Source organism: Triturus cristatus, chromosome 8, assembly GCF_964204655.1.
Source record: "Triturus cristatus chromosome 8, aTriCri1.1, whole genome shotgun sequence".
In the NCBI taxonomy this organism is placed as follows: Eukaryota; Metazoa; Chordata; class Amphibia; order Caudata; family Salamandridae; genus Triturus; species Triturus cristatus.
In genome coordinates this window covers 1,467,258,562-1,467,272,410 of record NC_140591.1, presented here as the reverse complement: position 1 = coordinate 1,467,272,410, position 13,849 = coordinate 1,467,258,562, and the positions used below count along the sequence as shown (strand labels likewise).

Here is a 13,849-nt window from a genome sequence, read left to right as displayed (position 1 = left end):
AGACTCGTAATCAGGCTTTAAGTAGAAAATAATCTTGACTATCCCTGTAGGTCTAGCTTTGTCTAGTGCCGCATTGCAATCCCCAGATGTAAAGCAATCTAGCATATACTAGGGAGCCTTTGCATCCATTGACATTTTCCTAGTCTCTAAAAAGCCAAAAGGATGCCACGAGGCCTGTGGAGGGACTCTCATGATGTATTTATTTATGGCAAAGCGTACAGAGCCAGCATTCTCTCAGCCATATTTTTAAACTAAAGTGGGATGGGCTACAAACTACCATCCATGTCTTCATGGAGCATGCCGTGAGCACCTTGCGAGTGGTTCTCACACACACACCATTCTGTATTGATTGATGTTTTCAGTGCTTAATGTAAAAATAAGTGCATGGTGCAATATTTTAAGGGCTAGCTGCTGGTGCTGTTTAATACCAATACTGCCTATTTTTGATTCCACCGCTTATCTATCTTTAATGAACCTACACTTCTGTTTTTTGTGTGTCTTACAGGTTGTTTTTATTCCTGCTTTTTTACAGTATACCTATCATTCTCTTCTATGGTCTTTCTCGCCTTTGTCTTGCTTTGTCAGTCTGGTCAACACTGTTCCATGCCCACCACCTGCAGAATTTAAGTACTGTTCGCTACTGGCCTCTACAAAATTAAACTGACCTCTATTTTACATTCTACGCTGCTTTTATCTGTGCTTCATTCAGTCCGATCTAAAATATAGGAATATATTGCAACAAATGCACTCGTGCATTGAGCATAAGCCAGTTAAAGCACATGATTGTTCTTTATCGTGTTCTAGGCATATGTCCTGTGAGTCGTGATACAATTGACTACATCCTCTCCAAGAATGGCACTGGAAATGCAGTGATCATTGTGGTTGGAGGAGCTGCAGAGTCGTTGGATTGCAGACCAGGAAAGCACCGTGTCACCCTGAAGGAGCGAAAGGGGTTTGTGAGACTAGCCCTCCGGCACGGGTAAGAGTTCAGCTCTGCAGGTTAATGGACTAACTTCAGTGGGTGCACATCACCTGTGATCTGCTTTGTACTTGTGCATTAAAGGAAGTAATGTAATGGGCATGGGGTGATATGATACGTAGAGCACTATAGTGTAATGTGTAGTCCATAAACTTGCTTCCGTTTAGTTGGACCTCTACAGGAAATTGACCGGGGCGCGATCACATACAAAAGCCAACTCGTCGATGGAACGTTTCCTGATGGCGTTTGATTGGAATACATTTTGTGCTAGAGATAAATTCTTAATGAGCTTAGTCTTTGGAATTAGGGACATCAAACAAATGGAGAGGGCAATTGTTTTCTGGGTGAGGTAGGATGCAGGCTACCGACACTTCATCGGACAGCTCATAGTGGCTTCTGGAGTTGTACAGGAATTCCATTTCTTGAATAAGGTGCCTGTCACAGTTCAATTCTTGAGAGGATTCTGTGCTTTAATGGATGAGGAGTGTTCTGACTCCAGTTTGGATGAAAGTTCCATTTAATTGGAGTTTTGTGTAGGTATGGTTGTGAGAGGTAGACTGACATTTGACAGCACAGTTTGTAGATTTTGACCAGGATTTGTGTGGTATTTATACACAATAGGGCAACCCAGTATTTCCCCAGGAAAATGGATAATATTTAAAAATAAAATAATCCTGAAGGGAGTAGTTCTAGTGTAATTCACGTTTTTGTTGGTCTACTAATCCAAATATCTATCTAATACACTGAAAACCCTAGACACAAAATAATAAATATAGATGCGGTGATACTCTGGCGTACCGATCAAGGAAACGTTCTCCTATTTTGTTATTGGAATTTCTTTTTATCATACAAAAATAGTTCATCACATACACAATGTATATTCCGGGTAAAATTCATACAATATCACTGCCGAACTCCAGTTTGGAGGAAAAGATCCATTTAACTGGAGTTTTGTGGAGGTAAGGTGGTGAAAGCTAGACTGATGTTTAACACCATGGTTTGGAGATTGTGACCAGGATTTGTGTAGGACACAGGTGATTGGTGTGACGCTGGTATAACTAGAGTAACAGGCTGAGCAATTGGGGCGCGCTGTTGGTACCCTGAACCTTCCAACCATGCATTGGTTGGAGTGCATTGGAGATGCCACTGAATACCAGCTGAAACCCGGGACCGTCTAGGGCACATTTGTGCATCTATTGCTCTAGGACCTTTCATAGCCTGCTTGCATGCTCCTTAGGAAAGGCACTGGTTTAAAGTTCAAACTGGAAGGATATCGCAATTGAAGATGTAGAATTTAGCTTTTTTCTGCCCTAATAAACCGAGGGGGGTGTTTTTTTAGTTCACTTAGAACCTGTGGCTGTGCAACAAATGTAGGAACTATCTAGTAGGGCCTCTAAGTACTTAGTACATCCAGAAGTCATTTGGCCTTGTTCTTGCACCACAGCACATGCAGTCCCAATTCCAACCTTTGGCAGCTTCAGCATTGGCAGGAAAACGTGTCTACAGTCTTGGGCCTGAGCCATCGTTGGGTGACGGACCACAATGCAGTCTGTTGGCCATGCAGGGCCCACCCCTATGCCAAGAGTGATGGTGAAATGAAATAGACTTATAGAGCGCAAACAATTTCCCAAAGGCGTCAAGGCGCTGGTAGTGGTCGGGCTTAGGAAGGAGGAGAGGCATTTAATAACTTGTTTTTCCAAGAATCACTTAATAGTGCACTATTGACGTTCTTTAGCTCTGTAAGGAATGGTGTTGCTATTTAATGATAAACAAGTTGTCTACTTCGAAGGGATGAGCCTCCCACCCCCAGATTGAAACTCTTGGCACGCACTACACAGCATAGATCAGCAGCGAGTGTTTAACTCAACCATGCACCCGAATTTTAACAGCAGCTGGTTCCTTTTCATAAAGGAATCCCTGCTTTGTTTCAGTAGTGACTCCCCTTGGGAAAGTTTCAGGCTCAGCACCAGAGGCATCCATCCTAAAAGAGGCTTCTGTAGCCCTAAGAGGCTTTAAGGCTCAGTGAGGACAGCAGGGTCTGGGCAGACCTGTTTCTAGCACCGTGGCTTTAGACCAACTCCCAGCTGCAGCACTGTGACGTCTGTTCTCGTTAGCATTGCTGATTATTCATACTTGTAGAAGATTTAGTCAGGGGTTGTGAAATAGCACGGCCAGGTTAAGCACTGACACTATCCAGTGATTCAGTAACTGATTGGTGGTTGTGTATATTTTGGAGAATGTGGACTGATGTTTATTCTCAGTTAAAGCATTCAGTACTACAGTATGTCAACAACCTGGAGCAATTTTAGGGAAACTTAAAGAACCCAATATCTTCCTGTGAGGGGGTCAGGTTTTTCCAAGGAGTGCCATCACAGGTGGGGGCACTTGCCTCTGTGTGGTGCAGAAGCAGGGTGCCTCCTGACATCTTTGCCACTGCACCCACCTCTGGAGTACAATGGCAGATAGTTCCCTCATTTACACTGGGCCACACCCCAATGCAAATGAGGGAGCACCCTCTCGTGGTCATGCAGGCTCATTCTGCACCAGCACAATCCATAACAGATTGCAGCCTCTTCTTTAATACCAGCTGGCATGAGCCTCGAATGACTAGGCCATGTTTAGGGGGTGGGGAGGTTGAACACATTCTGGAGAATGCGAATCCTTAAGCTCCGCATCTAGAAATGTAAACAGTGGTCTATGGAGGTGTCTTGGCTCCTATATTTGTATTCATGGACCCCTTTTTCAGCCTTCGAGGCCAATCCGTAAGCGAGCTGCAGCTTCTGAGGTCTTTTCTAGTATCGGCCCAACCAGACTATTCCACAAAGGTGAGTCTGCTGACTTGCATCAAGACAAACATCTTTGACTTGGTCAGCTCCACTTACCTCACCTACAAAGCATGTGCCAAGTGTGCAGCCACTGCTTACCTCTTTTCACTTCAGACATGTCTGTCATGGACAGGTGAGGCCAACCAACGCATTTGGGGCTAGATTTACTAAACACGTGCATTGCCTTTCTGTCACGCCAGGGTTTAAATGAGATTTACTAAGCCACTTAAAGCCACCTTTTGTGGCTGTGCGTGGTTTAGTAAATCCAGAGTAGTGCACTGCAGCACAAATCACTGCCTTGCTTTAATCTGCTTTGAGAAGGCGTTTGACACACTCTCAGATTTACTAAGGTCAATAAACCTGGGACAGTGTCAAAATGGTACATCTTCTCAAAAGAGGTGCAACAAGGAGAAATATATTTATTTCTCTTTGGAATGTTTTTGTGCTGGGAGGTGTCCCTTTGTGCACAAAACCAATCCTACCTGTAATGCAGGCGCCCTTGCACCTTGGCTCAAGGGTACGTTTGTTGGTGCTGGGCAGCACTCAGCGTGCCAGTGCAGGGAGAGAGCAGGAGTGAGTTTTCTTAGTAGATATGGTGCATTCCGGCTCTCTCTCAGTTCAGCAAGTTGTCTTGTTACGTTGCTTGGTAATTTGATAAATCGAGACCAAAAACACAACCTCTGGCAGCTGCAACTCAATACCCTGGACATCAAACACTCCTTCAAAAACCATAGGCGACATTAAACCCACCCGCAAAAAATCATGACTGAAGAACCTGCCCATATTGCAAAACAAACTTTTTGGAAGCCACAAAACCCTTTCAAACGAAGGATTCCACCAAAAGGCTGTAAAGCACCTGATCTGCCACTGAATACTGTGTGGAAATGTGCACCACTCTTAGCCAGTTCAACGAGATTGATCAACTCGACCACACTGACCCTGCAGTTTCAGAACCACTATCCTCCATGTTGAAATTTAACTCTAGTGTCATTTGACACACTGCTCTTCACTGAAGGCTTCCCCAAGGATACGTTTCCCAGCATCAACAGTGAAGACTGTTCTCACAAGGCTTTGGGGCTGTTCAAAATGGCCTGTGCGTAGACCCCACCAGCCTCTCCCAAACTCTCTCAAGATCAGACAGATTCAGCCAACCTGGACCCTGACTATCTTGCAAACTGAATGCTCACCCACCTACTTGTTCTGAGCAAGATCAATGCACTCAGACTAATAAGGTGGCAGAAGACTGCCTAAAGCAAAGGAATGCCACCATAGATAGTTTCACTCCAGATCACTGATGCCAGCAGTCCCAGTTGCTTTATTGTGCAGCACTAGACAGTTATTTAAGCTGTGCTTCCCTTCGTATTGGGCTTTGGCGCTGTAGTGCTCTGCTTTTCTACCAGAACAGATTCTGCTCATTCAGTTGACTTCCAGGTTCCAAATCCATCCACTGAACTTGCATTAAGCCCGAAAGCTCTATCCTGTTGCCAGTGATCCAAAATATTTACTTGGATTCCTCCTGGGTGATGTTGGATTCATCGGTGTGAGGATGTTGTCCAGCTTTACCCAAAGGTTTTACATTGACACACCACAGTTCAGTCCTATGTTTTGTGTGCTTACCTGGATATCCGACCTTTGAAGAAAAATAAGTACCAACAAGTGCAGTGCTAGCACAGCAATGAACATAAATGGTTTCACCCCCACAAATCCAACCGTGCCCGATCCCTGAGGTTCCACTCAGATGTCAGGCTTAAAACTCACATTGCAAACAAAGCAAACCTTACACCAACCGTTGCTGTGCAGTACGAAGTATTTGTTGCTGGATTCATACTTGGAAGTGCAGTCGCCATATGTAGAGCCCTGGTCCCAGGCATCTGAACCACATCAGTCCTCTTCAATGCCCTATGTGCAGAAGTAATTAATCAAGGGATTGCGATTTGACAAGATCTGGACATCTACCTACCCACTTTGCCTAAAAAGCCTATTGCATAGTCTGTGAGGTGATAAACTACAATACCCCCTCTCCCCACCCCAGGCAAGTGAAATGACAAATGGTTATTTGACCTCGGTACACCTGCAGTGGTAGAATATGGCTCCAGACCAGAGTCCATGGAGTAAGACGAGACTTGCTTTCACCTGTGCCCAGAGGATCTCAAATCCTACAGATCTGAAACTCCCTCCCCTCTGAAAGGAACTGAAGACCGTACCTGTGTGCATGATCTAGGTGTGCTTCCTGCAGATGTCGTCCAACTCTGAAGAGCTCTCCGTTGAATGCAATCTTCTCCAATACCTGATGTGTAACTTTGGCTTTCTCCAGTCTGTAGCTAACTGTAAAATCTGTTTGTACCATTATCTTTATGTAGCGTTCTGTTGGTTTGGGCTCCCTTTGAAACCCTGGACACATTAGACTTTACTTTGTGAGAGTACCTCGAATTTTGTTTCCCTTATGAACTAAATGCCCTGTCTACAGAATGTTTTGCTTAGTTAAGTGCACTGTTCTGCGATGGTATACTAGAATGATTGGACTTTTCTTTTGTTTCATTAGGGCAGACCTTGTTCCTCTGTACTCGTTTGGAGAAAACGATACTTACAAGCAGATCATCTTTGAAGAAGAATCCTGGGGGCGATGGGTACAGAAGAAATTTCAGAAATATGTTGGTTTTGCCCCTTGCATCTTCCATGGCTGTGGTCTATTCTCACCCAGTAGCTGGGGCTTGGTACCCTATGCTAGTCCCATCACCACTGTGGGTAGGTCTCCATTTTGTCATCTCCTGAATCTGCTACTGACTTTGGCTGCATTAGACGCTTGATCTAGTCAATTTAGGAGGTTTGAAGGCCAAAGCAGTAAGTTGTGTAGTCGGTTAGGATGCAAGGATGGGTTCCTCTATTAATGGGTGGCTTATAGTTATGGGAGTATGGAGGAAGCAAAGAAAAGGTAAGGATGTCAACTTGCTCCATGTCAGAATGTCATTTGTAGTCATGGGCTTTTCTTCGACAAATTATTCACTCCGGTGTTCATTTTGCCTTGAAGTCTGGTCCTTTGCTGACTCGTTCAGCTACCATTTTACAGGTGTGGAGCACATCCATGTCCTAGCTTCACCTTTACTTAATTCCTACTTCCACTGCGCTCTGTCTGCTTGTGGTGATTTAGTTTTCTGCCACATTGTATAATAGCAGAGCAGTATTGAGCATTTTTATATATACATTTCTGATTTTGAATAAAATGTTTTACATGTCTAATGTCTTCTATGCTCACCTAGTCTTAAAGACTTTTCTGTGGCATGGCAATGTTGCCATTGGCTGCAACACTGGCATGGAAAATACCACTTCTTTTCACGGCACGGGGCTCAGTTTTGAGAACAAGGGTGACAAATGGTTCTTTCAAGGGTTTCCATGAGAGAATGCCTAACGTCCAGAGGTGTAATAGTCCTAAGGTTGGGGACTTGGGAGCTCAGGCTCTGTCTGTTCCTGGCTTAAAGCAGCATTGGAGGAGTGGATTACGTTGGTTACTGCCTATTCATGTGGCCCCTTCTGCACTATGTAAACACCTTAAAGCTCGACTTGCTCACATTTAGAAGGTGGCGGCTGGTCTCCATGCCAGCAGAGGAGAGGGACCTAGCAATAGGCCAGCTGCCTGATTTAAAAACCTTCAGAGCAACCGCTTCTGTGGCTGCTCAAAAAGCAGAATAGTTTACCAAACAAGTGCCATGTTTGTTGCATCTGCTTAGTAACATTTTGCTTTTTTGTTTGTTACTGAAACCAAAAATGTATGCCCTTGACACATGGGGAGTTGTTCTCACTGCAGCAGGGAGTCCATGAGTAATCTTCCTGTTGCCCCACCCTAAATAGGTCAGGGTGCCGTCACTGTGTCCCCATGGCCCAAAGATGGGGGAGGCCATCATTTTAAGGGTTCCTGATACTTTGCTCTAACTGTGAGTTGGGAACTTTGAAGTTCCTGAGTGGGACATCTGCCAACTCTAAATGGCCGGAGTCTCAGTCCACCCCTCCCCTATTGTAGAGTCTCAGTACCACTACTGCGTGCCCTGAATACATCCTGACTGGTAAATAGTCATTGTGGTATCCTCAACACTGATTCCCACAAACAACACAAACACCTGGTAGAGTTGACTGTACCTACATTATTACTCATCACTCCCCCCACACCCCCCCATCTCAATCTTCCTCCTCCCTACCTTTCCCCTGAATTCTCCTTGAACCCTCGAGGTCCTTCTTTTTTCCCCCAAAGGCAAGGCATATTCACTTCCAGTCAGGGTCCTAGTGCCTGATCTTGCGTCTTCTGCCCTCTTTTTAATCTGTCTTTGCTCCAGTACTTGCATTTCTTCAATCAGTCTCCTCTGTTAGCTCACCTGTTGACCCGATTGAGTGGTCGACAGGGTGTGAGCAAATTGGAATCTCCTTACGCATTGATTACATCAAGAGATTCCGGTCCGGTATTGGACTCCATAAGGCTGCTCACTTTTCAGGACCGAGTCATGATCTGCTTGAAACGAGACACATTCTGGGTGATGGATTTCCCACTACGAGGCGCAATGACCATGCTTTCTTTTTGTTGAGTCCCCTGCATTGGCTCGAGGCTGTATGTAATGTCTGCCTTCCATTGTGTTTGTTGTCTAACCACCACCCAGCCGGTCACAGCCTCCTGCACCCGACGCTTGGTTTCGGTGTACCACTCCATCTCCTTCTTTGTCAGTGGAGTGAAGCCAGAGGGCATCCACTTCTAACTTGGAAGTCCACTGAGGGAGTCTCGTTCTGAGTGCACGTCCGAACATTAGAGTTGAAGGCTTTCTCCCATGGTAAAGTCAGGTGGGGTTCTAGAAGCACGTAGGACTTTGCACAGGGGCTGGTCATTCATTATTCCTTCGTCTGTGACCCTTTGGACAGTTCTTTTCAGTGTGTACATGAAGCGTTCAATAACACTATTGGCTTGGGGCCAAAACGGGGTGATCTGAATGTGTGAAGTCTAAGTGCTTTTGAGAGTCTTTGAATTATTTGCTGGTGAATGGTGGGCTGTTTGATTTCAGTGTTTTAGGGAACCCCCACGTTGTAAATATATCATCCAGTGCACAGATTACTTTCTCAGCCCCATTGGAGGACAGTATGTTAGAAAAGGGAATGTTCATCCATCAGTACTAAGATATTTACCAGTGGCGATGGGACCAAATAGAATCTACAACTACTCACTCTTACACGTTCTCAGGTAGGTGTGCCATTATTAGAGGATATTGTTTGGTTGTTGAGGATTGGCACATGCAGATGTGACATGCTTTCAACTTTTCTACCTTGTCAAGTCTTGGAAACCAGAGTCTCTCGTGCAGGGCACGTTTGGTGGCTACGATTCCTTGGTACCCTTCATACGTCAGCTCAATTGCCTGTTTCTGTAAACTCTTGGGTATTACTATGTGTGATCCGCTCAATATAATTCCTTTTTGGTTCACTGGTAACTCTTTCTAGATGTCACGAACAACCTTATTTTCTCTGTATCCTCTTCATCTGGTTTGCTGTGTTTCTACTTTTGCATGTCAATGAGGCATTTGATCTGTGTCTGACTAGTGTCCTCCCGTCTGGCAGCTGCAATTTGTGGGATTGACAGCGCAGGGGAAAGATTTGTTTGTATAATGGAATGGAGGTATTCCTCAGCCATTGACTGGCTAGTTCAGGTTGATTGCAATGGGTGTCGTAAAAAAAAATAATCTGCTGGATTTTGTTCTTTCCCGGGCTTGTGGAAAATGGTGTAGTCATAAGTCATACTCCTGCGGTTGCTTCGCCCACCGTTCAATTCTTGGGGGAATTTTCACTTTGGGGTTGGTGAATATTGTTAGGAGAGCCATGACTATGGTGAATCATTTTCCATCGAGGAAAAGGTGAAAATGTTCACAGGCCCAGACAAATGTCCTATTGAGTAATCTAAAGAAACTGTAAATTTTATGTATAAGACCAACACCTCCTTTTGCTATACAAATGGAGGCGATGGACCTAATGTGTGAACAGAAATTAGAAGATCAGCCCGTTCAAAGAACTTTCTGGTGTACATACCATCTGAGTCTATAGCAAGGAAACCTGATCATGTGCAACAGTAAATATCAGAATGACTACTTTTTTGATCCTAGTTTCTTCTTTGAAAGATGACCTTGACTTGTCTCTTGATGATGATCCAACAATCTGGGGTAGTCCTGCTTTGTCCGGTTACCTTCGAATTATTCCAGCTTGTTTGGTTGAATTTCTTCGGTCATTGGTAGAGAGTTGTTGAGCAACATGTGATTGCTTAGTGTTGTGTGTTGGTACTTCTCTCTATTGAGGTGAAGATGGAATCCAGCAAGTCAAAATAATCTTCCGATTCATCAGGTTCCATCTATTGGGACGTCTTGTTGTTTAGGCTGATTACCAAATCAGACATGTTAAGGATAACTGGCACTTAATGTCTCATTGGCACAAAGTGGACCACAGTGACACAAACTTCATCCTCTTGATTTTATTGGATATACCATTGAGCAGAAAAGGTCTGTTTTCTTACCAGTTGCAAGGACTGCCCAGACATGTTAATGTTCAGGAAGCATATGATTATCCGTCATGGCTGGTCTTCCCTGACTGATTACTGGGGACTTGCATGGTGAGCTCTTTGGAATCTATGGTTCTGCAAATTGTATGTCAAGCAGTGAGGTATTAGTTCCTGAGAGAGAGCCCATCATGTTTTTCCTCTCAGATATGCAATAAAAAGTGACTTTGTGGCAGTGGTCTTCAGATTCAAGCTCCACACCTGAGGTGCCATGTCATGGTCCCAGCCTAGGTACATGTCCAGATCATAGGATATCAGTTTTCCGTACCTTTTTATGGAAAATCTCACTTGCATAACTGGTGAGGCTTAATAAGGTAGTGGCCATTTTGACCATTTCCTAATTCGGCCTTCTTGCACTGGTATTCTGACTCACCAGAGTGATTTTCTGGCTTGCAACTTGTCCACATCACCAACATCACTTGTGTGTCAAACAGATTTTGGAATGTAGATGCTACATACATCTGTAAGCTTTCCTCTTATGCACCTTCAACTCTGCTAAGGAAAAGGATTCTTCAAGGGCATTCAGATAAATGTACAGTGGGGGTGGAGGCTGGCAGGTGCCCTTTCACATGAATTGAGCAGGGATCTAGGCAATCTCTTGCAATATAGATACAGGAGCATGTCTCCCTTCAAGTGAGGTACATTCAATCACTAGACATTAGAACAAAATGCATAGTGCACTCACACAGCATCAGTTTAAAAATGCAGCACAATCATTTACTTTTTAAAACCCCCATTGCTGACTCCGTTCATGCAAAATACTGGGTGACCCACTTGTACCTGAGACTGCATTACAGTAGTGAATGCTCACAGCCGATGCTCAAGTTTCTCAAATATTCCAATGTGATCCTTTTTCTATTCTTACCACAGTAAGTATTAATGCTGCTACCGCCTATCCATCTAGAAATGGTTATGCTTCCCTTATTTGACCCCACAAAGTAGGGTCCGATTCTGCGAGCCCTCATTTGTATCTGGACTTGTGACTTTGATACCCAGCCTATACTAACCAGTTTCATCTTCCACAAACCCAGCTGCCCCCTTTAAGAGTGGAGATGGGATAGATGTAAGTTGGTAGAGGTTATTTTTGTGAGTTCTGATACTCTGGTCCTAGAATCTTCTACTAAGTCATTTTCACATTTTATCACTGAAGGGTTAGATTAAGTGCTAGGTACTGCAACTAATGCCTGAATATGCATTGCAGGCTTATATTGGGCATGCTGGGTTACAAGCATGCCCCATTTAGCCCACAGAGGTGCTTCAAATATAACAGTATTAATGTGGCTTATACTTCATAAACAAAGAAATGCAAGGTTTGTCTCATTCTCCCATTTTACTACAGTATCACTCTTATAAATGTGAATATTTATTTTAATTTTGCAGTTGGTGAACCCATCACTGTTCCTAAAATTGAATGTCCAACTGAAAAAGATGTGGATCTCTACCACAGCATGTACCTGAACTCCTTGATCAAGCTCTTCAACAAATACAAGACTAAGTGTGGTGTCCCAGAGACCGAAGACCTCGAAGTGAACTAAAGGACTGGCTGCAACCATTTAGACTGGCAGTTCTTCCAGAAAGTTGTCCCATGACATGCATCCCACCTCCAGACTTGCAGTAGACAAAGCATACTACTTGGATTTTGAGAAACACATTTAGATAGTTTTGTGATTTTTATCCTACAGGAATTGCTTTGTAAATGCTTCTGATGCCAATGTGTTAACTTCCCATTGAGGAGGGATGTTCTGTGTTGGGACTGCTTAACCATTTGAGGAGGCTTTGCGCTAAAAACAGTGTTCTGGCAGAAAGAGCGGAGCCCTAGTAACTATGGAATTTTAAGGCTTTCTAGTGACATTGGGGGGGGGCTTGCAACTTGCGTCCACCTTCAGTTTGTGTTCGAAGCCTTCAGGATTTTTCTGTGGTCACTCGACCATAAACGTTGACACTGTTCTGCGACTCTCCAGAAGACGCTTGCATTCTGTCAATGCAATCTGGTTGTCGCTTTGTGACTAAGACAGGCCACCAATCTAGGTGAGCTGTGTAGTTTAAAGCATCTCCAGATTCATGTTGCACAAAAGATCACGTGTGAGCTACCTTGGTTTCTGGAAATGTCTTGAGAGATGCACTAGATGAATTCTCTCTGGAGTATGATTTCTGTAAGTCTAGCACAGGAGCACCTTACGTAAAGATATATATTTCATTGTTGTCTTTTTGAGTTGATCTTAAAAGCCTGATTTATTTTTCCTGATTATGTACAACAGAGAGGACCTAAGATGCAATATGAAGTTTATCTAATCACATATTTGCCAATTGTACTAACTGTTTCAACTGCATTCGTTTTCTTTTATGGATTTCTGTCATATACAACAAACAATCTTACAGGAACTCTAGGATCTAGCCTGCAGCCGCTTTATAGTCATGGGCTTGCAGAAGCAAATGTCTACAGAAGCATCTGACTTCATGAGAAATGACTTCTTGAATGCTATGTCCACAAGAAAGACTTATTGAATGTAATATGGTATTAGGAAGTGTCCTTTTGGCCTTCGGTTGACTCTCGCACAAGGGAAGGGGTGTTATGGGTCACATTGATCCAATTTGTAGGCAGGGGGGTGTTCTATATTAAAACACTGCACGGTAACCAAAGAAGGAAAAGCTAAAAAGCAAAGTGAGGTTGTTTTCTTTCCTTAAGTCATGTTTTCTCTCTTCTGAGTGCCTTTAATGATTATGCTGGTGCATAATGGTTAAAGGAGAGGTGTTGGCAGTATTAAGGACAGGAGACTCACCACCACCATGATGGTCCTGGGAGAAAAATATGCATTCTACTGATTGATAGAAAATGTAATTCCTCCATTGAATGTATTAAGAAAATATAGACTTTGTGCTCACCATTTGACATTTTTATTAAAAATGTTTGTTTACATGAATGTTAACTGATGTAATGATGCTGTAAGAGGGCATAGCGTAGTTTTAAGATATTGCACAGGCTTCATGGGTAATTCAGCCTTTGATTCTAAGTGTGTCCTAGTTATAAAATGTGCCTTCTGCAATGAAGGAATGTTTTACTTTCCCGTCACTGCATCTTTCAACTCTATTTACCAAGCTATTGCTATTTTTTGTACAGTTTACACGAATAAAACTCATAAATAGGTGTCTCTTTCATGTTGTTGGGAATGTGCATGCTAAAGCTGTAACTAGGTCAGAACTACAAAAAAAAATGAATATAAGTAGAGGGCAAATATGAAATGAGCAACAAGATCTTCATCTAGCTTTCAGTGCTGAAGACTGATCTACTAAAAGTATATATTGGCACAGCTGGCAGATTTCCAGCTGGAGGGTGTTTATAGTTTGCACAAAAGACTAATGCTTAAAGTGCACAATCTAGCTCTTCTGAACTATGATTTTTCTGTCCAGGCATCAGTTGATGGATTAAAGGATAGAGGCCATTTGTAGCATTAGAAAGTTTGGATTACCCATAAT

At 43.4% G+C, this 13,849-nt stretch overlaps 1 protein-coding gene across 1 annotated transcript in view; it reads left to right on the top strand.

The window, feature by feature from the left end:
• DGAT2 (diacylglycerol O-acyltransferase 2) overlaps nt 1-13,520 on the top strand; it is a 67,410-nt gene extending 53,890 nt beyond the window's left edge. Inside the window, exons 6-8 of the mRNA XM_085623283.1 lie at nt 805-979; nt 6,347-6,549; nt 11,756-13,520. Coding sequence (XP_085479409.1) covers nt 805-979; nt 6,347-6,549; nt 11,756-11,910 — 533 coding nt within the window. The 3' untranslated portion in view covers nt 11,911-13,520. The remainder of the gene's footprint in view (nt 1-804; nt 980-6,346; nt 6,550-11,755) is intronic.
• The last annotated feature ends 329 nt before the right edge of the window (nt 13,521-13,849 follow it).